The following is a 25,377-nucleotide window of genomic DNA, read 5'->3' as shown; positions in this document are numbered from 1 at the left end:
GCAATGTTGTCTAACACGCCTGAATCTGCTGATGAGGCTCCAACAGTTGAAACCGGTCCAGGGATTGCAAAACACAAATGCTGCTGGAAAACTTTCGTTCAGAAGGGCATTTGGCTAACGGGAACATTACGATGATGACTGGTGGTCGAGACGAACGATGTAGTAGTAGCAGCCAAAGGAAGGGACTTGCCCAGAGGCAGAGCAATGAGATCGACACGTGCGCAGGAGATGTATTGTTGCATCGCAAGGCTTTCGGGGGTGGCGAAAGCAAAATAATAATAATGAAGAAACTCAATTACTTTCTCTATTACGGCCGAACATCCTAACAAATGAGACGTCACATATCTCATTTGTCCAGGGTATATTTTAAATAAAATTAACGTATTCAGTATGTACTATGAACAACTAAAATTGTGAAATTGTGTTTTGTGTCAAACAGTTATAAGATGTAGGACTCAGTCGGACATCTGTGCGTTTTACACAGGGTCTGAAGAAAGTGATACAACATAATAATTCCTCGTAACAAGCTTGGTGTAAGTCGTAGCCAAGGCTAAATAAAGCTCATTAGCAAAACTATTGGCGCACTATACAACTGAACCCAGTGACCTGAGTTCAGTGCCCAGCTGAAATCATTGTTGAGTGATATCTGGACCCAGTTCAGGTCTCCCTCCCTTCACCATGCCACGCTGACCAGCGTCAAGTATGGTCAAACAAGCCTCATGACCAACATGGTGTGAAGAGACATTCATTCAGCAGTAGATTGATAATGGACTGTCAGTCGGTATAGCTTACCAACACAAAGCAAGAAGACACAAGCAGTAGGATGCACAAGCCAACATTTATGCCAACAATACAGACACGATTCATGAAGAATTATTAACGGCACCAGAGAGCGAAAAGTGGTTAGGAAAATATAATACTTACACGTTTTCATAGCAATTTATTTTCTCTTTACTTAACAGGTAAGCCTTCTTCAGCGGCTACTCAAGAAAACTGACCAGTATAACTCGCTCGTGTGTCTGTGTGCGCTCTTAGGATAGTGCAGCAGTTAGCGCGCTGCGCTACGAACCCGGTGTCCCAAGTTCGATTCCCGCTCACGGCCAACACCAGTGTGACGATTATCTGAACCGGTCCTGGGCCTCCCTTAGGTCGACTCAGCCTCAAATGAGTACCTGGTGTGTAAATATCGCCACTGGGGATACAAAGGCGGCCGTGCGTGGTTGCCCACCCCCTCGTGTGCTGCGCCGGCTTTCATAGGTGCTCGCTAACAGCACTTGCCCCAGCAGTCTGTTCAGGCTATCCGGGGAATCTTTGTCTTTGCTCTTAGGATATTACATGTGTAAATCTGTATGAATGTGCATGGGGAGCGGTAACATAGTGGTTGGCGCTAGGAGTTTCATAGCACACGTGCAATGAAAGTCAGCAAAATGAAACTCCGCGAAATAACAATGATAAAATACCTTGCAGAATTAATTTCATTGCGTGAAATCGTCGGCACTGCTATTCGTTTATATACAACAGCAAGTCACGTTTTCAATTATTTTTTTCTTCCAAGGACAAGTCCTGCATTGTCTTCAGCAAAAAACGGCAATCCCACGTTACTTTTCAAAGTAATGGGAGGCTCGCTTCTCAAAGAGGCTTGTTGCCCCAGCTTGCTTCTTGCACCTCACCATGTGCTACTGTCCTTGCGGTGGGGGCATGGCGTGGCATGAAGTATGTCCACCAAAAGCTCAGGATGCGCTGTCGGACAGCCACCAAGATTTCACATCACCACGTTCCCTTTGAAGCTCGGAAGTGGTCATCAATCAGTGACGGACGCCGATTTTGAGCCACCGCACTTCGCTCCGAACCAAGAGGGTGTGCACAAAGGAGATGGAGCGATGAAATTAGTTCACGTGCAGGCACCGGGTGGATCGTTCCATTTGCAGTTCGTGAGAGGTGATGGGGGCTAGGAGGGGCCTTCGTCCAGGAGTGGATTGATCAGTTTTGATGATGGGGGCGAGCGACTTCTCTTGTTTACTTTGATCCAACACTTTTCCCGATACATGACCCAAAACTGGAGAATGTCTTCTCATGAAATCCTAACAATGCCCCCCCCCCCGCCCCCTCACGGCGGTGCGTGCGTACAGGAATACAATCAATCATAAATACTTCATTGGTAGCAATAGCTGTAACGTCCAAGGCAGGAAATATTTACAGGGTGATTATCGTAATACCAGGACCCGGACATGCTATCTAGACATTTCGCGTGAATGTCTGGACAGCGAATGAGCTGATGCGGAGTGAAAACATAAACCACTCATCACCAGACCGTTTCAAAGAGTCTGGCAGCAACCACAAACATTGACCAGTGGTTTCTGCTGAAGTTTGGCAACATCATAAAAAAACGTAAGCAAATCCGATAAAAAGTTGATCCGATTGATCTTCTCTGACAATTTGGCCAATCTTTGTTGGTGAGATGTTTAAATTATTTTCATTTTTTTTTTAAATACTTTGTTTCAAGATTTTGTCAACAATTCTGCTAATACTGTGGCACAAATAAAACAACAACAAAAATCTTAAACATTTGAAACTTTGAACACTTAAGTTGATCTCGCTTGACGCAGTGCAACATGAAAGCAAGCGCGTTAGGATCCACCGGGAAAAAACACAACGTGTCTATCCTTGTAAATCAACAATACAAATACTATTTTGAGCGCCAAAACTTGCACTTGTCGGGGAAAAAAAGATGTTTTTTCTCTATTTTTTACAAAAAAAACCAGAGTGGGGATCAGCAAGTGAACATTCCTGTCTGAACCAGAACAAGATTCCACTGGCCCAGACCAATTCATGCGGACACCAGGACTTACACTTCACCTCGATAACAAGAGGCGAGAAAGCTCACACAATTAAAATCAGAAACAGACGCGTTCACTTCTCTAGAATTGTTTTCATTTTCACAGTTGCTCATTACACTGCCTCATACCCACGGAGGAAGACGTCTTTCAGTAAGTAGGTGAAGAGAAAAGAAACGAAAATAAATATTCGGCTCACGACTGGCAACATAAATTAGACAGCGGCTTCGCTGAAATGTTGGCGAGTGAAAAACAAACACACATGCGGGTCGTGCACGTCGTAGGAAGGTTGTAAAACAAAAAGATTTTAAAACCAAGTCGCCGTTCAGAAGTAATCTCTCCGGCGAGTGTCATCGTGGACATAGGACGGATTGTGCTGCCCTCCGTACATGTACTGTCCTGGGGGCAGCACGGAGTAGGGCTGCCCCGACTCGCCCATCTTCACCGAGCTCCGGTACGCCGGCTGCAGGCAGGGAGGGGGAGGGTTGGGGGGTCATGGGCAGTACAGCAAGGAGGTTGTAACAGCACCACCCGGGAGGGCAGCAGCATTCAGCGAAGCTGCAGGGCAGCTGTGGAGGGCGCCAGACGCCACCTGCCCTTCCACCTCCGCCATTCTTTAATTGCTAACGAGCAATTGCACAAGATTGTCCTCATGTGTATGTATTTTGAACTTCTTTCGCAGCGAACGTAGCCAACCGTGCTAATCGGAGGTGGTGGACAACCGACTGTGGTAAAACTGGATCGGCGTAGACGTAGAGCCAGGGCCTCATTACTCACTGGGTAATTTCTGCGTCGCTTGCAGACGAGAGTTGGCACGTGACTGGTAGCCACAGGCGTGACACGAGGTGTATTGGGTGTGATGTGTCAGCTGCCTCATGTATTTTTTATCTTGGTAACCTGGATAGGCCAGGCTGACATTAAGCCCTGTGTCGAGAAATCCCTTGCTAGGTTATGACCTCCCCATGCCGTGTTGGTCATGGAGGTTATTTGACCACACTTCTAGATGTGAAGCTTTCGTGACTGCAAGGATTCATACTCTTAGGTTTTTTCGGTAAAGTCACGTAGGTAGAAATAATAATATAAAATAATAATATAAATAATAATATTATTATTTCTATTATTATTTTTCTATTATTTTTATTATTTATTATTTGACCATACTTCACCACGCTGGTTAGTAGCGTGTTAGTGAAGGCGTAGAGCGTAAACGTCAGGGAACAGTGCAGCACAACATTGTAGTTTTCTCTTTGGTTCTTTCGGTAAAGTCACGTATAAATAGAAAATAAATTAAATAATAGAATACGACGTTTCGAGTGCAACACAAGCAACCGTCATCAGGTAGAACTAAATTTGAGAGAGAGACAAAACACAGACACACAGACAGAAACAAAAGCAGAGAGAGAAAGAGACAACACAGACACACAGAGAGAGAGTCTGTGTTTTGTCTCTGCTTAGCTTCTGAGGTCTGATGAGATCGGCTGAATTCCTGTTTATTTGGTCACAAGCAACTAACGTGGCTTGACCTTAAAAATAAATACAATTAAGGTCAAAGTAATTTATTGCTCAGAAGAGAGTGTGGTGGAGTTTCGCCCAGTGTTTAACAGCCCTGTGTCAGAGGTTGAAATTCCCCATTTTTTAAGTGGGCGTGATTATCTCCAGAGGACATCCACTGTTGACTTTTGACCCACAGCAAGACCAGTGAGCGCATGCTGCTCATATCCAGCTGATAGCAACAGTCAGGTAGCTCAAAGGTGATGTCATCTCTCAGTCACATGACTCCGCGTTCCTCCCATAGCAGCGTGTTATATAAAAGTTCAGCCAAAGGGTTGTTTAAAACATGTATTTATTATTTACGATTCTAATTTTACGAAGCATAGACGTAAGTACAGTGTTGAAGAATATCTGCCCTACATCAGAATGTTCCTCGATAATTTTACTCAACTTCGTTGTTCCTGCAGGGGTCACCACACATTTAAAGCTTGTTTTGAATACGAGATCCACTTAAAAAATTTATGTTAGGTCCCCTGGAGAATCTCTCTCTCGTATCGCACTAGAAGACCAAACATGATGACTGCAGATTTGGTCTTGGAATTCATACGATGGCACCAAGCGTTGCTACACGCATAGCGTCCGTACCTCCTGTGCAAGCGTGTTATGATGGGCAGTGCTCAGTTTACGTGATAAACGAGTGTGGTGGTGGTGAGCCCTAATGATATTGCGCGATGTTATTGGACACGGAAAGAGAAGGTGCGGGTGTTGATGCACGGTTGCCCGCCAAAAGCATTTGAAAGTCCTCCTCGGGCAAGGAAAGGTTCCCCACCCCCATGTGTGTACACGTGTGCACATGCGTGTGCATGCACACATACACGTGCACGTGCGTGCGCGTGCATGTAGTGTAGTGGGTAGCGCGCCGCGCTACGGACCCGGCCACCCGAATTCGATTCCCGCTCACGGCCAACCACCGGTGACGATGATCTGAACCGGTCCTGGGCCTCCCCTAGGTCGACTCAGCCTCAAATGAGTACCTGGTGCTGTGTGTAAACATCGCCCCTCGTGTGCCACAGTGCCAGCCCTGCATAGACATGGTGCTAGTCGCGAACGGCACCTTGTCCCCAGCAGTGTGCCAAGCAAGGGTGGCACAGTCAGGTTTTTGACAATCGGGTTTAATTGTCTTTTTATATGAAACCCGATCATCTGAGATTGGGAGAAATCCGGTTTAATTGGTTCTAATTGCAGAACCGCACTTCGCCAACTTCTCAACGATGGGCTTCATCCATTCCAAGCGAAGGAACTCACTGGCGGCGCCCACGATTGTGGAGAAGCTCGTGTTCATCAAGACCAACCTGCCCGCCGCATTCTACGACAACCCCGTGCCCGACGGCCCCCCGAGTACGATAGCAGCACCGACGAGGAAGCAGCCTAAGCCTTGGATCAGAGTTTCGTATTCATTAAACCAGGTTTTAATTCCCCGATATCGGGTTTAATTGTATTAAAGAAAAAACCCGGTGCCTGCCGCTGGAAAAATCGGGTTTTTTCCACCCATGGTGCCAAGGCTCTACGGGGTGGGGGGTGGGCGTCTTCGCGTGCGCCGTACCGCGATGTAGCTCTCGTCGGGGTGCAGCAGGTTGCGCGTGCTGCCGCTGTCCTGCATTTCGTACGTCTCGCGCCCCCACGCCGTCTGAGCACGGGGGATCCGGGGCAGCTCCGCGTAGGGGGACAGCTGGAAGCCCTCGTCCTTGTAGCGGGCTCGCTGGGCCTCCAGGCGGCGCTTTCTGCGCGGGGAGAGAAAACAAAAACGAACGCAACAGCAGCGTCGGAGAACGCGCACGCAATGGTTGTGTGTTTTAAATTTTCGTTTTCGACGTTATTTGTCTCGATGTTATTTTGAGTTTGTTGTCCCTCGCCCCCCGCACCTCCGATTAGCACTGTTGGCTCCGTGCAGTGCAAAAGAAGCTCAACACCCACACACAGAGACACACACAGAGACACACACACACAGAGACACACACACACAGAGACACACACACAGAGAGACACACACACAGAGAGACACACACACAGAGAGACTCACACACAGAGACACACACACACAGAGACACACACACACAGAGAGACACACACACACACAGACACACACACACACAGACACACACACACACAGAGAGACCCACACCTGTAGCAGGTGATGGAGAGAGCGATGGCGAGGTTGACGAGGAGCCCCCCGCCCATTGCCCCCAGGACCACAGCGACGAGAAGGTAACCTGCACGGGCAGCGCAACCACACGGGGGCTCAGCCATTGTTGCAGCACAACAACAACAACAGCCACAACAACAACAGAAACAACAATAACAACAACAGCAGCAGCAGCAACAACAACAGCAGCAGCAGCAACAACAACAACAGCAGCAGCAGCAGCAGCAGCAGCAGCAACAACAACAGCAACAACAACAACAGCAACAACAACAACAGCAACAACAACAGCAACACAGATTCAGGCGGCAGCCCGGGCAGCTGACGCACGCGCCTGTCACACATGCAGCTCTTTGGGGCCGTCCATAAATGACGTCACGCGATTTTGGACGATTTTTGACCCCCCCCCCCCTTCGTCACACGGCGTCACAAAAAGTCAGATCCCCCCCCCTCAAATATGACGTCACAAAGCTCTGCCCCCCCCCCCCAAAATGAAACATGCTTCAAATCGCTTTAAACTATTGTCATTTTAGTGCGTATGTAATGTGGCGCTGCATTCTGATGTTGTAGGAGAAAACATTTATTAGAAAGTCAATTTAATTACGTAGAACGTGTTGTCTATATTATTTAAAGTTGCGCATTTTGATGTGACGTCACATTTCTCAACCCCCCCCCCCCTCGTCACACATCGTCACAAATGTCTGACCACCCCCCCCACCAAGGTGCGTGACGTCATTTATGGACGGCCCCTTTGGAGCTGGCGGTCTGTGCGTTGGGACGAGAGTTTTTGCTCGTGCACTGCGGATCTCTGCGTGTTGTTAAATCTGTGTGCGCGCAAGTAGACGTGCACACAGGTACATCTGTGCATGCCCGCATGTACAGTCCTGTTGATATTCCACTGCTGGATAAGGGCCTCCCAATGCCGAGTCGATCAAAGGGGTTATTTGTCCAAACTTCACCGCGCCGGTCGCTGTGGGGTGCAGGTGGGGGGCAAGCAGGACTGATGACAATATGGAGTGGGCTGCACTGCCCTCTGCTGCCCACAACACAGCCCCGCAGAGGCATGCAAACGACTCGAGCTGTTTGTATTTTACGCCTCTTTTCTGCACGGAAGCCACCCATCGATCCGAGCACCGTCCAGGGTCAAAGCCTGCTTAGGGGCCGTCCATAAATGACGTCACGCGATTTTGGACGATTTTTTACCCCCCCCCCCTCGTCACACATCGTCAGAAATGTCTCACCCCCCCCCACCCCTAGGTGCGTGACGTCATTTATGGACGGCCCCTTAGCTAACATCCGAGGTCGGACGAGATCGGGTGAAGTCCGAGTGATTTGGCAAGGAGGTGATTGAAAAACCTCCAAACCCAACGCGTTGTGTGTGTGAGTCAGGGAGGAGGAGGCAATCGTTGTGGGCGAGACTCACGCTCCTCACACTGGTGGCCGTAGTAGCCAAACGGGCACCTGTGGGAGAGGCACACAGGCAGGGCACTCATTGGCGGAGCAGGTGAGCCACAATCACAACAACAACAACATCTTTAAAAAAAATTGATAAAGTATATAAGTTCAAATTGCATAAGTACACCAATTCCTAAGCTTGGGAAAGGCGGCAAAAGAACAGCAAAAACAGTCCCGGACCACACCAAGACAACACACAGTCCCTCAATAAATGTGTATATTAAAACTATCGACACATGGGTAAGGATGAAAGTTAGAAATCTCATTGGCAAATGCAATTCTATGCGGCACTAATCTTCTGTTTCAGGATAGAGAACGGCGCAAGGAAGCGGCTTTCACAGAGCTACCTCTGAGATCGTGTCAAGAGGCTTCTACTCCACACACAACAAGGGGCAGCACTTTCCCAGTAAGTCAGCATACGAGGGTAATGTCCATCGCATGCAAGTGAAAACTGATATTTCAAATTCCCATAGCTGGAATTTTTAGCCAGGTTAAGTAGGGTGGCTGAAACCCAATTTTGAACCATAAACTCCAGAAGTTTATTGCCCAGTGCTCAGATCTCTGAGCCACCCGTGCGCCTCATATGAATGAGTAACTTTAAATAATAATCAAAATTAAACCCAGCTGAGTTTGAATGAAACTTACTTGACACATGCGTTGTTATGCAGCTTGTAGCCGTTTTCACAAGCTGTGAAAACAGGGACGGGTTCATTGCTCTTTGGCAGATTTCTGTGCGATTCAAAGACGTTCCCTCTTCCAGAAATGATTAATCACAGTCATGTTTAAATTATCATCATTAAAGCATCGTTAATTATCATCAGATCTCCCACGCGTGATCGCACCACCGAGAATTAACGAGGCCTCCAATGAACGTCTACAATCGATGATTATTTTAAGTAGGACCTGCTAACAGTGCTGCTGCTTACTGCTGATGATCATGATAGCGATGATTTAATTAAGGTGATGCTGATCACGATACTGATAGCGATGATTTAATGGTTAAGACGACATTTCTTGTGTTCATAAGCATTCATCACAACGAGTAAAGTCCTTATCGTCAGGGCCAATACCTGATCGTATTGATGATGGATGATGGCGCAGATGGTGATGATGACATGATAATAATGATGAAGAGGAAGACTAATTATTTAATTTAGATGATTTAAAATGGATTATTTGACGATAACGACGGTGACAGTAATCGATTAAAGATGACATCCGAATATGAATAATTGTATTATCATGATTGTAAATTAATCTTTAATTACAAGACTATGCTGATGATCATCATTTACTAACGCCTGTTGATGATGTTTTTTTTACGAATAATGAATGATGATTGGGCAATGATGACTTCATAATTATTCGACGACGATCATTTTTGGTCTTTCATGAATACTTAACGGCGATGCCGCCGACGGCGGCTCGCCCGTGCTGCTCACCTCTGCACACGTGGTGCTCACCTCTGCACACGTGGTGCTCACCTCTGCACACGTGGTGCTCACCTCTGCACATGTGGTGCTCGCCTCTGCACACGTGGTGCTCACCTCTGCACACGTGGTGCTCACCTCTGCACACGTGGTGCTCACCTCTGCACAGGTGGTGCTCACCTCTGCACAGGTGGTGCTCACCTCTGCACAGGTGGTGCTCACCTCTGCACACGTGGTGCTCACCTCTGCACACGTGCTGCTCACCTCTGCACAGGTGCTGCTCACCTCTGCACACGTGCTGCTCACCTCTGCACACGTGGTGCTCACCTCTGCACACGTGGTCCATGGCGCTGTGCTTGAAGAAGCCGGCGCGGCACTCGCACGACACGTCCCCGTCGACGTGCACGCAGCGCGAGCTCCTCTCGTCGCACACCGCCAGGCTGCACACGTCACCCTCTGGCGACAGCGCGGACAGCACGGCGGCTGTGAGATGTTGACTACCTCGCCTGGTATACAGGAGGTCGTGGGTTCCATCCCGGACGCGAAAGCCACAGTGGCTAGGAGATGCTAACTACTTCGCCTGGTACGCAGGAGGTCATAAGTTCGAGCCCGACCATGACGCCTGCTGCTGTGTATTTGGAGTTTGCGTGTCTCTCTCATCATCATCACAGTGGCTGTGAGATGTTAACTACCTCGCCTGGTGTGCAGGAGGTCGTGGGTTCGAGCCCGACCCTGACGCCTGCTGTGTATTTGGAGTTTGCGTGTCTCAATCTCTCATCATCATCACGGTGGCTAGGAGGTGTTAACTACCTCGCCTGGTACGCAGAAGGCCGTGGGTTCGAGCCCGACCCTGACGCCTGCTGTGTATTGGGAGTTCGCGTGTCTCAATCTCTCATCATCATCATCATGGCAGCTAGAAGATGTTAACTACGTCGCCTGGTGTACAGGAGTTCGTGGGTTCGATCCCGACCCTGACGACTAGAATAGGGATATCAAAAGTCCTTCACTCAGGGGTGCGCCTTGGTGATCCTTAACTCCATTGTGGGGAGGAACCCTTGCGGAGATATTTGGCTCATTCCCTCTCGGGTGTGTTTTTGTGCGAGTGAAATGCAATCGGAGTAACGCAGACGTGAAACGCGAAAGCACAAACCAAAGACCACGGGGCACAAATCCGAACGGACGGGGGCGCCGTTGTCGCGCTCACCGCTGTAGGAGAAATTGGTTCCGCGCGCAAACTCGCAGGCGCTCGTGTTGGCGCAGCTCCCGGTGTAGTTGTGGATGGCGTCGTTCACGCTGCGGTTCGTGGCCGCCGACGACGAAGCGAAGAGGTGCAGCACAGAGACGACGACGCTCCCGTTCCTGACACCGGCGACGGACGCGCGCACACGTCGGTCCGATCAGCCAACAGAGTTCGTGCAAGTGTGGACTTCCGGGATAGGCTGAGCGCTGATCTGCCCTCAAACGTTTGCCACGTACCACTGTGAGTACGGCTTCAACTCAGCCGGAGCTGTCTGAGGCTGATTTACAGAAAATATTCCATACCCCCCCTTTTTTTTTTATAATCCCCCATTTGAATGTTGTGTTTACATTTAGAATAATGCCCTTAATGTTTATACAATTAACCTTTGCTTGCTTTATATTATTTCATGATAAACTCACGTCTCACACAAAATTATTTGCTTTCTCATCTGGCTGCTACATAATTTGAAATAAAATGGTGGTGGTAGTGATCATGGCGATGATGATGATGATGAAGATCACTACTATCACTACTCCGTGTAAAAAAAAAACATAACCACATTTAACATCTAAACTATTGGGAAGAGTTTTGTGTTTGCCCAACCAACCCCTGTTTGGCCAAACACAAGGGCGAAGGAAGAGAAGGGTGGATGTGGTGCAGGAGAGCTCTGTAGATAATTTTGGGTATGTTCCACGACCTCTGGCCAGAGAAACTTAAAGGCTGCACACCGCCACTTGGTGGAGAATGGCGACGTTGTTGTTGTTGTTGTGCGTGTGTGCCAATCGTTCTCAAGGCTATGTAAATAATGCCATTCATTAAAATACCGCGTGCTGATAAATCTAAACGCGTTATTGGAGTTTAACCACAAACAGAGTGATTGTTCATACGTTGATATTATTCTGTAAGTGTTTAATTTCGTAGCCACCCAGCTGCCCGCGAACTCACGTGACACTGAGAACAGTGGTGCCTTGGTAGGACAAGTTCTTGCCCTTGAACGTCTCGTTCATCTGCAACAACGAGACGAGAGCACGGGTCACTGGGGTGGAGTCGCAGACAGAAAACAATCACAGGGGGGGGGGGGTGGGCAGCAAAGGAATCACACACGGGCCGAGTGTTCCTTCGCAGAAAGTCAAAAGCATTTACTTTGCCGACAGAAAGAATCTTCCAGATGTCATGTATCCCGGTAGTGTTGTTTGTAAACCGTGGACTGGTTTCAACTTACCGAGGCTCATCAGCAGTGTGTGGCTGCTTAAACAAATGTTTATTAGATGGCTTGATATTATGGGGGGGGAAGAGTCATTTATCAAGAATATAAGGTCCAAAAATGTGCAATATACAGTCATTGGGGCAGTGGTGGTGCATCGGTTTGATTCCGGGCCACGGCTAACAGCAGTGGCGAGTGATATACGAACCGTTACTGTACTTGTCTGCACCAACCCGCACTGACCAGCGTGGTGAAGTATGGTCGAACGACTGCTGTGAGATCCACAAAGGGCTCTCAATCTATTATGTTAATTATCGCATACGTGAATGCTACCCATAGGTTTATGAAGCCAACAAGACGCAACAAACAAGATAGAATATTTCGATTTAAAGCTTTCGTGACTGCAGGGATTCATCTTCTTGGTTCTTTCGGTAAAGTCACGTAGAAGGGAAGTGAGAATTGTTTTATTATGTTTTATTTTTATTATTTTATTACTTCCCTTCTACGTGACTTTACCGAAAGAACCAAGAAGAAGATAGAATATACGAGACAGACAACACAAGTGAGATAAGCGGCACACGTTATGAATCAACTGGTGACCACTTTTGTGATAGCTCTGCATTCCCATGGACTCGCTGACATTGTTGTGATGATGTCATGTTGTTGTCATGTTCTTGTCGTGTTGTCGTTTGGTTGGCCGTGACTACAGTTTGCGTGTCTCTCTCCACGTGGTCGTTGAGATATCATTTGTGGCCAGGTCACTTCTAAAGGAAGACGCTATTAGCTCAGTGGTCTTTACCTGGTTAAATAAAAATAGTCATATTTTTTTGTGATTTGCTTAACCTTCCTATACTTCTAGATTTGAAGCTTTCGTGACTGCAAGGATTCATACTCTTTGTTTTTTTCGGTAAAGTCACGTAGGTAAAACAATCAATAAAATAAAATAAATGAAAACAACTAAATTAAATCACGACGATTCGAAGGCAACACAAGCTTCCTTCATCACTTTCGACTCCTATATTGTTTTTTGATCGTTGTTGTTGTTGTAAATTTCTGACTCGCCCCTACAGGACATCGGATTCCTCCGGTATAAATAAAGACTCTGATTTGGTTGAAGTTCGGGGGTGAGTGCTGTGTGCCCATCTCTGACCATTCCCGTGATGTTGTCCTGCAGCTCCACGAACACGCTGGAAGCAGGGTCTCCCATCTCAGCCGTGAACACGGAATTCTTCAAAGTGATGTTTCCTAGGAACGTCTTGGCTGTGGAAAATCACACGGGAGATGGTGGCACAAGGAAGTGAAATCTTTATTTGTGAGTTCGGCGAACTGCCTGATGAGGCTACAACTCTATTATTTAAGTGAGACCTGGCTCACAAAAGCAAATAAACTTAACAAAAAAAGGAAAATAATTGCAACAACAACAAAATAAACACAAACAAACAACACGCCTTTGATTAAACGGAATATCAATTAGCCATTTTTGTGGGGAAACCTTGTCATTGTCCTGACACCATTCTTCCCTACCCCAGTCCAGACTCAGCTGTTGTACATGATCATCATCAGCACACACACGCACACACAGTGGCGCGGCGTGGTTAGCATGGGCCCTGGTGAAGCAATTTAATGGGGGCCCCTCCCCTCTCAAATTCCCCACCCTCCACCGTCATAGCTCCACGCCTGGGGCCCAGTGCAGTTGCACCGCCTGCACGCTGCTCGACAGCCACGCCACGGAGCGATCACTCGCACAGTCCTGAAGTAGTTGATCTCCTGAGGGAAGGCCTGCCGCTCGTCCTGTACTCCAGCCCCACACACAACAACCAAACCAACCAACCAGCGCGTGACACACTCAAGATGCGTGGGGGTGCAGTGGCGAGGCCAGGGAGGCAGGCAGCAGGAGCACCTGCGAGGCAGCCACGCGGGTAGTCCTGGTAGAAGCCGACGGGGCACTCGCACACGAAGCCGCCTCGCCGATTCCGGCAAGCGCTGAACGGGGGGCACGGGTTCGTCCCGTCGCCGCTGCATTCGTCCACGTCTGCGCGAGCGGGCAGGGCGGGAGCGACCAAGGCGACAGATTAGCCGCGGAGTAAAACTCGCCCACAGTCATCAGCCACGATCTATCCACTGCTGGATGAAGGCGTCCCCAAGCTGATCGCCATCCCTCCGCGCCCTGCTGCGACGCGACAATTCCCCTTGCTCGTGCATGCGAGCTGGTTTCACAGCTCCGTCGGTCCCTCCCTTGTCCGCCCATCCGTCGTTACTCTCGACCCCAATGATTCACCCACCTCGTAGACGTTTTGTTAATGCACGACATTCAGTTTAATAATGCATCAGCTGCAGTAAAACAAGAGCAGGTAGAATAGGTATTGGGTGGATAAGGTGGTAAAACTTGAGGGTGTGTAAGTTAAGAATTTTTGGACATAGGCCCAGGTTGATTGACTTCTCCACAAATCTGGCTGTCGCCTGATGAAGCTGGTTGTAATTACTGGCGAAACGTCGTACTCAGACTGTAAATGTTGTGGCTTGGCTCTCCAACAAACCGGTGTGCTGTACTAGTGACGAATTGGCCACGTTCTGTTTACGTGACAACCCTTACTAGTTGGCTGTGTCGGGTGGTGGCGGGTTTTAACGACACATTTATATATTTACGTGATCTAACCCAAAAAAAACTCTATTATGGATGACACACAACAAACAATCTTTGCACAGAATATAGACGCTATATTCTACATCTGAAGCGGAAGTGACTTCAGATGTAGTTCTTTGACATCACATTCTGTGGCCCTTCACCGACACGGGGAGATTAACTGCTCACTGCGAGAATTCCAAACGGGAATGTATTTGTCTTGTGGTAGGACTCCAACAGCATGATAATGGGATGCACATGCACGGAACGTTTTCAATCCACTGCTAGATTAGGACCACACCATGCCATGCAGGTCATCGGCACTGTGGTGGTGAGATGTTAACTACCTCGCCTGGTTTTCCAGGCCGTTGTGGGTTCATCCCCAACCCTGACGCCTGTACATGTGGAGTGTGCGTGTCACTCTCCCCGTGGTCGCGTGGATTTTTCTTCTGGTCCTCCGGTTTTTCCCTCCACAGTTAGAATCAACGTCACGCGTTTAGAGTTTTTGGCTGCTATAAATTTCCACGTGATAAGCCACTTCGTTGAGTTATCATTTGTGGCAAGGTCGCATCTGAAAAAGAGCTACATAGCTCAGTAAAAAAAGCTCAGTAAGCCTTATCTGGTAAAACAAAACAAATAGTAAAAATTGTTCGAATGAAGTGTAATTGAAGAAAAGAGTAACCACATTTCTTTTTCAATGAACAATTGTCCCTGCGGTAGTTCACCAACCGTCAGTGCAGTTGAGTCCCTGCCACCCTGGAGGGCACTGGCAGGTGAAGAGAGCTGAGGAATTTCCTTGGTTAGAGGAATTCCCCTCTTCGCCCTGCGGCTCGGGAACACAGCGCTGTCCGACGGGGCACGGGTTGGGGTGGCACACGCCCGCCGGTGGCTCTGCACGCCGACACAGCGTGAGGGCACGCACACGCGACACATTCCTCGATCGCACATGCAGCAGGATGGCAATATCACTGCCCAAAAAGGAAATATATATAATGTGTATGTATGTATGTACAGGATGGCCTAAAAGTTAGGGCACATAGGGTTATTGCATTTATTTTAGCACTGGCATTCAAACTTTTAATTGCTTATTATTTAAGTAAAACTTTTCTCTATTATCATTACTAATATTTTCGTATTCCTGTGAAAGAATTTACAAAACTCGACGAAGAACCCCGAATTAATTGAGATAAAGCATAATTAATGTTCAAAGATTGAACAGCTTAAATGTAACCTCGACGTTTAAGGCAATTACCCTCATAGCAGAGATATGGGTCATTGCTCCAAATGTTAACTATATATCTTAACCCTCTTCATTATGTTCATGGGTAATTATATGTTTGACAAATTTTTACAGTGACGCAGGTACACATGGCTGGAGCTTTTTAGAATAAAGCCCTTAATGTCCACTGTGAAGCGAACGGTGAGCACATTACTTAGTTAATGTTCCCACACGATTGACGAGGACAAGCGCTCTAATGCAGAATCATCATCATTGTTATCAAAAAGCGTGATCTGGTGTGTGAAGGCTTCTCCCCAAGCCGTCGCCATGTCTCACGGTCTCGTGATGCGACAATCCATCTGTGCAGATGAGCCGATCTCGTCGGTGTATCTCCGCTGTGTACATCATCTCTGGCGTGTCTCCTCCTTTGGCTTCCACTCCATTAACTTCCACTCCATTGTCAGCCTCAACCTCCTGGTCATCATCGCCCCCCCTAAAGTGACATGACGTGCCCTGCCCAAGTCTACTATCTTACTCTCCCGTGCCACCAAGCTCTCTCCCAAGGTCTCCCTCCATATCTCTCACTCCACTAACCACACCAGTCTCAGTGACGCTTTCCTGGGCAACTTATTATTACTAAACACTTCATGATAATATCCAATAACCAAAAATAAAAAAGGTAAAATAAAATGAGGAGCCTTGCAATTTCTTGCTTATAACGCTGCTGGCAGAACAACCTCTACCACACAGAGCTCTCTAGAAGGCCCTCCAGAGTTCAGAGGGCATTTCACCAACTTTTCCAAACTAACCCGGACATGTTGAAAGACTTTAGAGTACCCACACTTTCCCCACCACACTTTACCCCACCACACGCGCGTGGCCTGCCCATTGACTGTGGTGCAACCCATTTACACTGCTGGCGGCAGAGACGGAGGGAACTTTTGGAAACTGTCCCCATTGTTTCAGCTGCCGCGCCGGGAGATTGATCTAATCGGCGAGCTTTGGATTCCAATCAGAGTGTGCCACCCATCATACCCTGGCAGCGTCACTCATTATTTTATAAAGTTTCATAACAACAACAACAGTGACATAAAACTAAAATCCCCTTCTTCCGTTCATCACCTGTGGGGGTCGCGGTGTCCCGCTCCTCGCTGGCGTGCGTCGTCCCGTTGCACTCCGGGCTCGACTCCCCGGTCGTGGGGGGCCCCATGCTGCCGGGCCGGGGCACCGTCGGCACGCCCTGGTGGTCCATGGCGGTGGACGTCCGCATGGGGCGAGTCACGGCGAGCGGAACGGGCAGAGACGGCGGGAGCTCCACGCCGGCAGCGTCCACGCTTTCCGGACCTCCGGTTGGCACGGCGCCGGCGGTGGTGGCGGTGGTGGGAGATTCCGTCGCGACCGCCGCCGTCCCACCCGGCCCGGTGGGTGAACCCTCGCCGGTCGGAGAGGTGGCCACCGTCGCGTCGAAGCCGTTCGCGGCCGTGGGGCGGACAGACGCCGTCGGGAAGTCAACGGCCGTCGTCGCCGCCGCCGCGGTCGCCGCGTGCGCTGGTTCTGGCGTGCGGTGGAACGGAGTCGTGGGGGAAGGCACTCGCGCCGCCTCGGCCGACTGGTTGGCGACGGTCGGCAACGTCCAGCCGCCAGCGGAGCTGGAGACGCCGGCGGTTGCTCGGGTGCTGTTCCAATCGTCGTCGCCTCCTCCTCCTCCTCCGGGTGGCGGTGAGATGGTGAGGGGTGCGATGTCACCGGGGGCGGCGGTGGCGGTGGTGGCGGCTGTGGTGGCGCCGTGTTCCGTGGGGCTCATGGTCGGGGCGGCGCCTAAAGGCAGATGAAGCCAGAGATTAATCTCAGCTGGGGATTGTCCCGGGGTTGGCAATTTGACAATGTCTGCATCCGGCACACCAAATCCATTATACCTCTCTCGTGCCTCCGATTGGCACGGCTGGCTACGTACGGTGCGAAAGAAGTTCAACGTACACACTTACCGTGGCTACTGTTGCCACCTGCCTTTTTCAGTCTCAGTAACGACTCAGCGAGCAAGGACTGGGACCCACCTCGACCGTAACACGAGGGAATTCACGCGATGCGTGACCAGCGAGTGCCGATTGGCTCAGGAGAAACATTTGAGTGTGGAGACACCGGATTGAGTCACGCACTGGTGATGCCACCGTGAAGAGGGCCAGTGAGACATCGCAGACTTCGGGGGGTGAGGGAAGGGTGGGGGGGGAAAACTACATTTTTCCCATTTTTTTTCTCAGCAGTGATCAGCGACCCCCACCACACATCGTGCAATTCTCTCTGCCACCAAAGGGACAGGGAACATGCTTTACTTTGCACTCCGATGCCCAGGGACGTGAATAATTGATCGGGACAATGTAACGTGAGGCACCACCCTCGCTAAACGTATGTTTTGTTCTCGCCGTGATGCGCTGTAGACGGTGGCTTTTTAAAACTGCTCGCTATGTATTAAAAAAATACTTTCAGCGATATATCCCGTTGCCAAGAAACACTTAGGGAATATCTTGCACTTCTGCGTCACGTGGCTTCCTGTAACAAAATGTTCCCCTTAATATCGCTGATTAGGATGACGATCTGGTAGAATTGCCGAACACGCATTTACAATCTCCTGTTTTTAATGTGGTGACGTCACACTGTAATGAGCTGAACACATGCAGGTGTTAAGATGACGTAGAACTGTGTACATCTGCACGAAACGCCACGTGCCTTGCCCACAAATCTAAGAATGTCTCCTTCTTACTCAATTTGTTTATTGAGCACTAAGCCAAGAGTGCAAAAGGGGAGATTTCTCAACAAGTTTAACGCTTTTAACTTTCAACTAATAAAAATCAAGAATAATAATTTGCCACGTTTTAGTATGTTTGAGGGAAACATCACAACTTTCATTTATTTTCTGCTTAATAATATAATTTTTATGATCATTATTGTGCCCATTGTGATTTAGGGGAGCGGCGGTGCAGTGGTTAGCGCACTTCACTTTATGGCCACAGCTAACGTGAGCGGCGAGTGACATTGGAACCGACCGGCGTTGCCTGTGTGCATCCTCCGTCACCAACCCGCACTGCTCAGCTTGGCGAAGTACTGTACGGTCAACAACCCTGTGACCGAAAGGCGTGGGAAGGCCTTCATCCAGCAGTGGATTGATGAAGCGTTGCACGCTAACGAATGTTGCAAATTGTACTGCGTGCAACGAGTGCTTTTCTTCGGGTCATCCTTGCAGCAGGTTTTAGCTAACCATCGAACAAAGACGGTCGCTGCATCGCGCGCTTTCAGATGCGCTTCTGCGGCCGTCTGGAACGTTCTTCCTTCCGATATTAGGAAGTTACCGGAGCTATGCACTTTTAAATCTCGATTGAAAACTTTAGAACTCCTTTTTGTGTTTAGTTTGTTGTCCTTCCCCCGTATCTCCACTTAGCACGGTTGGCTACGCATGGCACGACACTTCAACATACATACATAGATGTGCTGCGAAGGGACGGTCGCCACTGCAGCTCCCATTGGCTGGGACGCAGCAGGTCGTCGGAGTCGTCGAGATGAGATGTCATGCGATACGCCTTCGGTTTGCCGAGGCATCTAAGCAAGCGCCTTACGAATGCAAATCTCTTACCATTGCAATCTACAACGCTACCCAGTTGATCGTACAGGTCGTAGTTCGGCGGGGAGACAGCTGCTGGGCACAAGTACTCCACTCTCTCTCTCCCTCTCTCAAGGTCCTGTACATGAGGTGGCACTTGATTTGCGGTCAAGTGCCCTTTAGAAATTAAAACTTTGGATAAACACGAACGCGCTGGCTCCGCCAACGCGACGGAGTTTCAGCCTGGATCCTCCCCGACTGCCGTGGCTCAGTGACGTGTGGGTCTACATCTCAGGGGTTGGTGGTTCACACGGAGACTACCAGGTGCTTAAAGATTCCCAACTAATTAGGTTATTCTTGTTGTTTAGTCCTCTGCCCAATGGCAACTCCTGGGCTCGAAATCCCTCCATCAAGCTCCCTCCAGTTCCTATCTTTCCTCCTTATTTCACTGTAATGGCCCTTTGCTTCCTTCAAGTGTTCAAGCCGAATCTTCCAACGTCTCCCTCTTGGCTTCTTCCCCAACGTCTCCCTTCTAGGACGAGGATCGTGCACGGTGGCCGAGCAGACGGCAGAGACACCAAATATGCGTCCGTCTCCTAGCTGTGTGGACGAGCGTGGAGTGGCATCTCTCCGCGTTGTGGACCGTCTCCAGGCACACCACGCTCCATCCCACGTGTAAAGATGTTGGGAAGGAATCGGCAAAGACATCCCAATTGCGGGAACCACCCAAAAGAAAAGCCTGAAGTCTTTGTGCAGCCTTCCTGGCTCTATCAATGGTCATTATGACTTCATAATTTTTTTACAAAAAATCAGCTTCACGTAGCCATGTCTTGGTGACACGATTCACTGTTTTACTTTTGCTCTTCTAACCTTTCCCCCGACTTTCAGTGCACGATTGCGTCAATAAGAATTACAATTTTGGAATTGGTGACATCTAGTTAATCGTTTTTGATCGTCGACGCATCTGAATCTGTTACGTAGAGTTCGTGTAGAATCGGCCCAACCGGATGTTGTTGTTGTTGTTGACGTCATGATTGTTATTATTCGTGTGTACCTAGGAAAGCCTCAATTCTCTTACAGGGGAGTCCTGCCAAGTGTTCACAGTAGGGGCGATGTTGCGATGTGTATCCTAATTGAATAATTTGCACGTATATATATTTTATTCGCATTGGAATGTTTGGCCAATGCGTGCACTACCCACTGCACTACCGTTACACCGCGCACGCACACACAAAGACAAAGACCCCCGTGTAGCCTTAACAGACTGTTGGGGAAAGTGCTGTTAGCAAGCACCTATGAAGGCCAGCATGGCAGACGAGGGGGTGGGGGCCAACACCACGCCCGGCCGCCTTCGTCTCCCCAGCGGTGATGTTTACACATCGCACCAGGTACTCATTTGAGGCCGAGTCAACCTCGGGGAGACCCATGACCGGTTCAGACAATCGTCACCGCTGTTGTCCGTTCGGAGCGCAGTGTGCTCAACGCTATACACACACACACGCACACGCGCTTTCAAATACACACACGCGCACAAATACTTTCATATACACACGGACACGTACACGCAGAGGTCCCAAATTTAGCCTTGTAGACGAATGGGACAAGCGCTGTTAGCGAGCACCTGTTGAGGGCAGCGCACAAGGGAGTGTTGAGGCCAACATTCTGCACGCTCGGCCACATGTTACTCAACACTCACGCTGCACCCACGTCCCCGACCCATCACCTGTCTTCCTAATAACTTTACTTGCAGTTGCATTTGGTGTATATCCTTGTAATCACCAGCTAAACGTCGTACTCAATTGTAAATCTCGTGGGTTTACTCGCCATCACACCGACGTGTTGACGTAGTAGCCACGTGACAACCCTTACTAATTGGCTGTGTCGGGTGGCGGTGGGTTTACGACACATTTATATTTAGGTGATCTAACCCAAAAACCTCTCAAATTAATTATATATCCTTGTTTGTTTGTACAATGCTAACCCTGTTTCTGTTTGATAATTCTATAACCTAGTTTGTAATTGTACTATGATCCATGTAGGGATAAAAAAGCCAACTTGTGCTGCATCGAGTTTAGTATTTGGCATTGATTTGTGCAATGATTTTGGTTTCTCATGGGACACAGATCTCTTAGTTGTTGTGCCGATGTCTGTTTGCTTCATTGCTGCACGTTATATTGTTTGTTTTGCTTTTGGAAATGTCGCGACCCAATTCACTCCTGCAAAGGAGACTTTACTAGTGTCTTGAGACTCTGCATCTGGTTAAACAAAAATTTTGCTTGAAACGAAATTTTTGTTTTGGCTGAGCTGACCATGTGGGGCTCAAGATCAGACCAAGATAACATTTTCCCACTTGTGTAGAAAACAGTCACATGTGCAGTACCACATCTGAACATAGTTAACACTTATACTTAGTTTCCTCTGTGTAACCAGGGTGGAGTGGTGGCGCAGTGGTTAGCTTCATCCGCTGATGAGCACAGTGAAACTGAATTTGATTCCTGGCCACGGCCAACATCAGTGGCGAGTGACATTTGAATCCATCATGGGCCTTCCCTTCACGAACCCCACACTGACCGTCACGGTGGAGTGTAGTAAATCACACCCCATGACCGCCACGGAGTGCTACTATTTATTTAGCACACATTGTCGTTATGTAACCTGATTAAAGCCTTCAGATTCACAAATCACTTCCAAGGTGGTCCTGGCAAGATGGCGTTGATCAATCAGCATACCAAACCAATTATGATCGCACACTATAGTAATGTATAATTGCAGGCAAAGTTAATAAAAGACATACAAATAAATATAACACGTGGAAATGGATTCGACCATCCGATAGAGCCTGTTTGTACGGATTGTCGGGTGATGGTGGATTTTCTCCAGGTCCTCGGGTTTCTTTCCACGTGCAAAACAAACTTAACGAGTCTTCATTTGAAACGAAATGAGGCTTTTCTGGATAAATATAATTGTTATATACATTATACGTTTTCTTATCTAATTTCTTTCAGAACTGATTTTGTGTTTTGTTGGTTGTTTTTTCCCCCGCACCTCCGATTATCACGGTTAGCTACGTACGGTGCGAAGGAAGTTCAACATAGATCCAGACTCCCGATGTTATTTCCACTGAGCTACCGGTGTGTTCCTCACGGGACGATGCGTTCAGTTGTAACCGTCGCAGAGCAGTGCGAGATAACGGCCCGCTGAAGGTAATGTCACAGAACGACTTCTGAGAGCCCTTCAAGTACAAACACTCAGTAACTGTCTGAAAATATCTTAATATGTAAAGGAATGCAGAGCTTGGGAATGTGTTGGCGTCGATTCATTGCCTGCCCTGCACCTTGTCTGTGGTTCCTCAGCGATTGTGAGATAAAATTCACGTGATTAACGACACTTCAAAACTAAATATGATTAAAAGTGACCTCTTTAATCCACATAGAAGAGACGCTATCCCAGACGTTATAGAGATAAAATGTAGTTGTTTGTTGTATGACAGTCAAACCGATCATTTTTATTCTCAGAGCTGGAATTATCCATGTGAAAAATTGCATTTTATTTAAGTTTTTTTTTTGTTAATAATCATCAATGACTCGACTGAATAACATTTCTATTCATTTCTAATCATGAGAATCAAATTCGTCCACGTTTGAGTTTCTGAGACCTGGATTCTCAACCAGGATCTCAGCATTGCTGCTAGCTCACCTCAGCCCCCTTAGACATAAATACGGTTTGAGAAAACTGTTCGACTTTTTCGCGTGGAGAGGTGTGAACCGTACCTGCTGTGCTGGATGGCGTTCCTCGTTCCTCCAGCTCTGTCCTGGTTGTCCCAGGGGTCTCTTCCCGTGTCCCAGCGGCACTCAGCAGCAGCTGACCGTCCTCGGTAGAGGAGGAGGCGTCGGTGGACGCGGTGAAGGAAGTGGAATTGGAGGATGATGACGAGGAAAAGAAGGAAGGCGAGCTTGAGGAGGACAACAACAGGGGCTGTTCACTGCCTGTGTCTTGGCTGCCTGTCCAGGTGTTGTGGGGGGCGATGGTGGTGGTGGTAGAGGTCCCATTGCCGGAACTCACAACTCCTGGGGCCACGAGGAGACATGAGATGGATGCGAGGAGAAGGGGGATCCTTGGGAAAGTCGGCTTGTTTTGCAGAGCCATCTGGCCTCCAAGTTGTGCAGTCCACCCCAATAAAGCCTCGCTGTACGTGTATACACCTCCACAAAGACAGACACGCACGCCTGTCCGAAGCGAGCTTGCAGTCACATGCCTCTCCTGCCTGATGTGCGAGCACGAGGTGCTGCCTACAAAAGCAGCTGTCTCTTATCAACGTGTGCACCTGCCCGAGCAATTGCACCTGATGGGACTAATACAATAGCTCCACACACACACACACAGCTGTACTAATGTGGACTTGTACACCTGTACTGACGCAGACACTTCTTAATGTAATAGACAGAAGTCGGCACCGATGGGTATGGACAAGAGAGGTCAAAATACGCACACAGCGCTAAACGGCACTAGTAGCGAGTAGAATCGTTCAAAAAGAGTGACGACATTTCTTCAATAGAGCCAGGTGACAGGAGATGAGGGTAAAGTGGCCGATGTCGAGGAAATTACAAAGTGGGGTGGGGGGGGTACAGGTGAGGTCACCGGATTGGTTTTGGTGGAGCCGAGCGACTTCTCAACGAGGCTGGGGAGGTCGTGACCTCGGCGAAACCCGACCACGGCATGTAAGGCCACCTCGACGCCCTTCGTCGTCACACAAGCAGCTGACTTTGTCGCCCTTTGTGAACTCGGCCTACGCACACCTCTCTCCACCTGCACGCACGCGCTCGTCAATCCGTGCTCGACTCCTACTCGAACAACGGAGGCGGTTCGAGCCCTTTTCCTACCGCGGCTCCACCTCGACCCCCTCCGGGCTCACGGCTCGAACCGCTGCCCAAATCGAACGGCGACTCTCGCAGCCCGATTATTGTTGTTGTCCACTTTGGTTGGCGTCTACTTCAAATCCGCCACGTGTCAGCCAGCGTTAGGTCGACGTCAAAGGTGTCTCGTTTTAAAGGTTTCCCCCGAACATTCCCAGAGCCGACGATCGATTTTGGCGTCAACTCGGCGGTTGTTGTCGACGCGAGGTTCAGTCGGTGTCAACAAAAAAGCACACGTGATCAATGGCTTGTCGAAGAGTCGCTCAGCTGCTGTTGTTGTTGTTGATGATATTGTTGATGATGGTGTTGTTGTTGATGGTTTTGTTGTTGGTGTTGATGGTGTTGTTGTTGTTGATGGTTTTGTTGTTGGTGTTGATGGTGTTGTTGGTGTTGATGGTGTTGTTGTTGATGATGGTGTTGTTGTTGATGATGTTGTCTTTGTTGTTGCCTTCGTCTTTGTATTATTGTTGTTGTTGATGGTGTTGTTGTCTTTGTTGTTGTTGGTTTCGTCTTTTATTATTGTTGTTGTTGATGGTGTTGTTGTCTTTGTTGTTGTTGGTTTCGTCTTTTATTATTGTCGTGGATTGTTGCTGCTGTTGTTGTTGTTCATTCCATCATTTGTGTCGTATAGCGACTGGGTAAACACGATGTCAAAATAGATCAATCGGTCTGCATATTCCCCCCAGCCAGCATTCGTCATCGGCAGCAGTCCCATCTGATGCACTCGCTCCACATCAACGCCGTCCGTACGAAAACATCACAAATCAACGTAATATTGCAGACATGTCGGTCTTCGCGATACGCGACGCCTCAAAATAAATACTCATTCAATTGAACGCGAACTGTTCAACCGAGTTAATAACGCACCTTCGACCTGTGACATCATTCACGGGAGATCCGCGCTGAGCGCAGTCGACAGCGCCTCCCTTCATCGAGTGCGCGGTGAGACGGGGCTGGCACGCCGACAATGCCGATCATCTTGCTGCTGCTGCTGCTGCTGCTCCTGCTGCTGCTGCCGATGAGCTTCCTGCTGCTGCTGCTCGTGCTGCTGCTGCTGCCGATGATTTTCCTGCTGCCGATAATCTTCCTGCTGCTGCTGCTGCCGATGACGATAATCCCGTGCCTTCGCAGCCGGCGCAGGGCACACGAGTGAGATGAGAAGGGAATCCTGGTGGC

General features: G+C 48.8%; 1 protein-coding gene across 2 annotated transcripts; it reads right to left on the bottom strand.

The window, feature by feature from the left end:
- Window positions 1-819: 819 nt before the first annotated feature.
- On the bottom strand, window positions 820-25,377 carry LOC144729064 (protein HEG homolog 1-like). 2 transcript variants are annotated; one of them, XM_078608930.1, is made up of 13 exons: window positions 23,059-25,377; window positions 16,819-17,514; window positions 15,207-15,368; window positions 13,755-13,886; window positions 13,005-13,114; window positions 11,596-11,657; window positions 10,615-10,769; window positions 9,423-9,866; window positions 8,626-8,668; window positions 7,949-7,986; window positions 6,508-6,595; window positions 5,929-6,106; window positions 820-3,297 (listed from the first exon to the last, which is right to left on the bottom strand). In XM_078608930.1, exons 1-13 carry the CDS (start codon window positions 23,432-23,434, stop codon window positions 3,160-3,162), a joined length of 2,622 nt encoding a protein of 873 aa, XP_078465056.1. In that variant the 5' UTR covers window positions 23,435-25,377; the 3' UTR covers window positions 820-3,159. The 2 variants fall into 2 exon arrangements, with proteins under 2 accessions (XP_078465056.1, XP_078465057.1); XM_078608931.1 differs by having other exon boundaries at window positions 9,738-9,866.

Source organism: Lampetra planeri, chromosome 31, assembly GCF_965212315.1.
Source record: "Lampetra planeri chromosome 31, kcLamPlan1.2.h2, whole genome shotgun sequence".
NCBI lineage: Eukaryota > Metazoa > Chordata > Hyperoartia > Petromyzontiformes > Petromyzontidae > Lampetra > Lampetra planeri.
Note: the sequence above shows the minus strand (reverse complement) of the source record. Positions and strands in the feature narration are given on the sequence as shown.

Coding starts and splice junctions, on each gene's coding strand:
- LOC144729064 (XM_078608930.1), bottom strand. CDS start 23,434: ATGGCTCTGCAAAACAAGCCGACTTTCCCAAGGATCCCCCTTCTCCTC. Junction 15,369..16,818: donor GGACACCGCGACCCCCACAG/GTGATGAACGGA, acceptor GTCGGCGTGCAG/AGCCACCGGCGGGCGTGTGC. Junction 13,887..15,206: donor GGGACTCAACTGCACTGACG/GTTGGTGAACTA, acceptor CCGCTCGCGCAG/ACGTGGACGAATGCAGCGGC.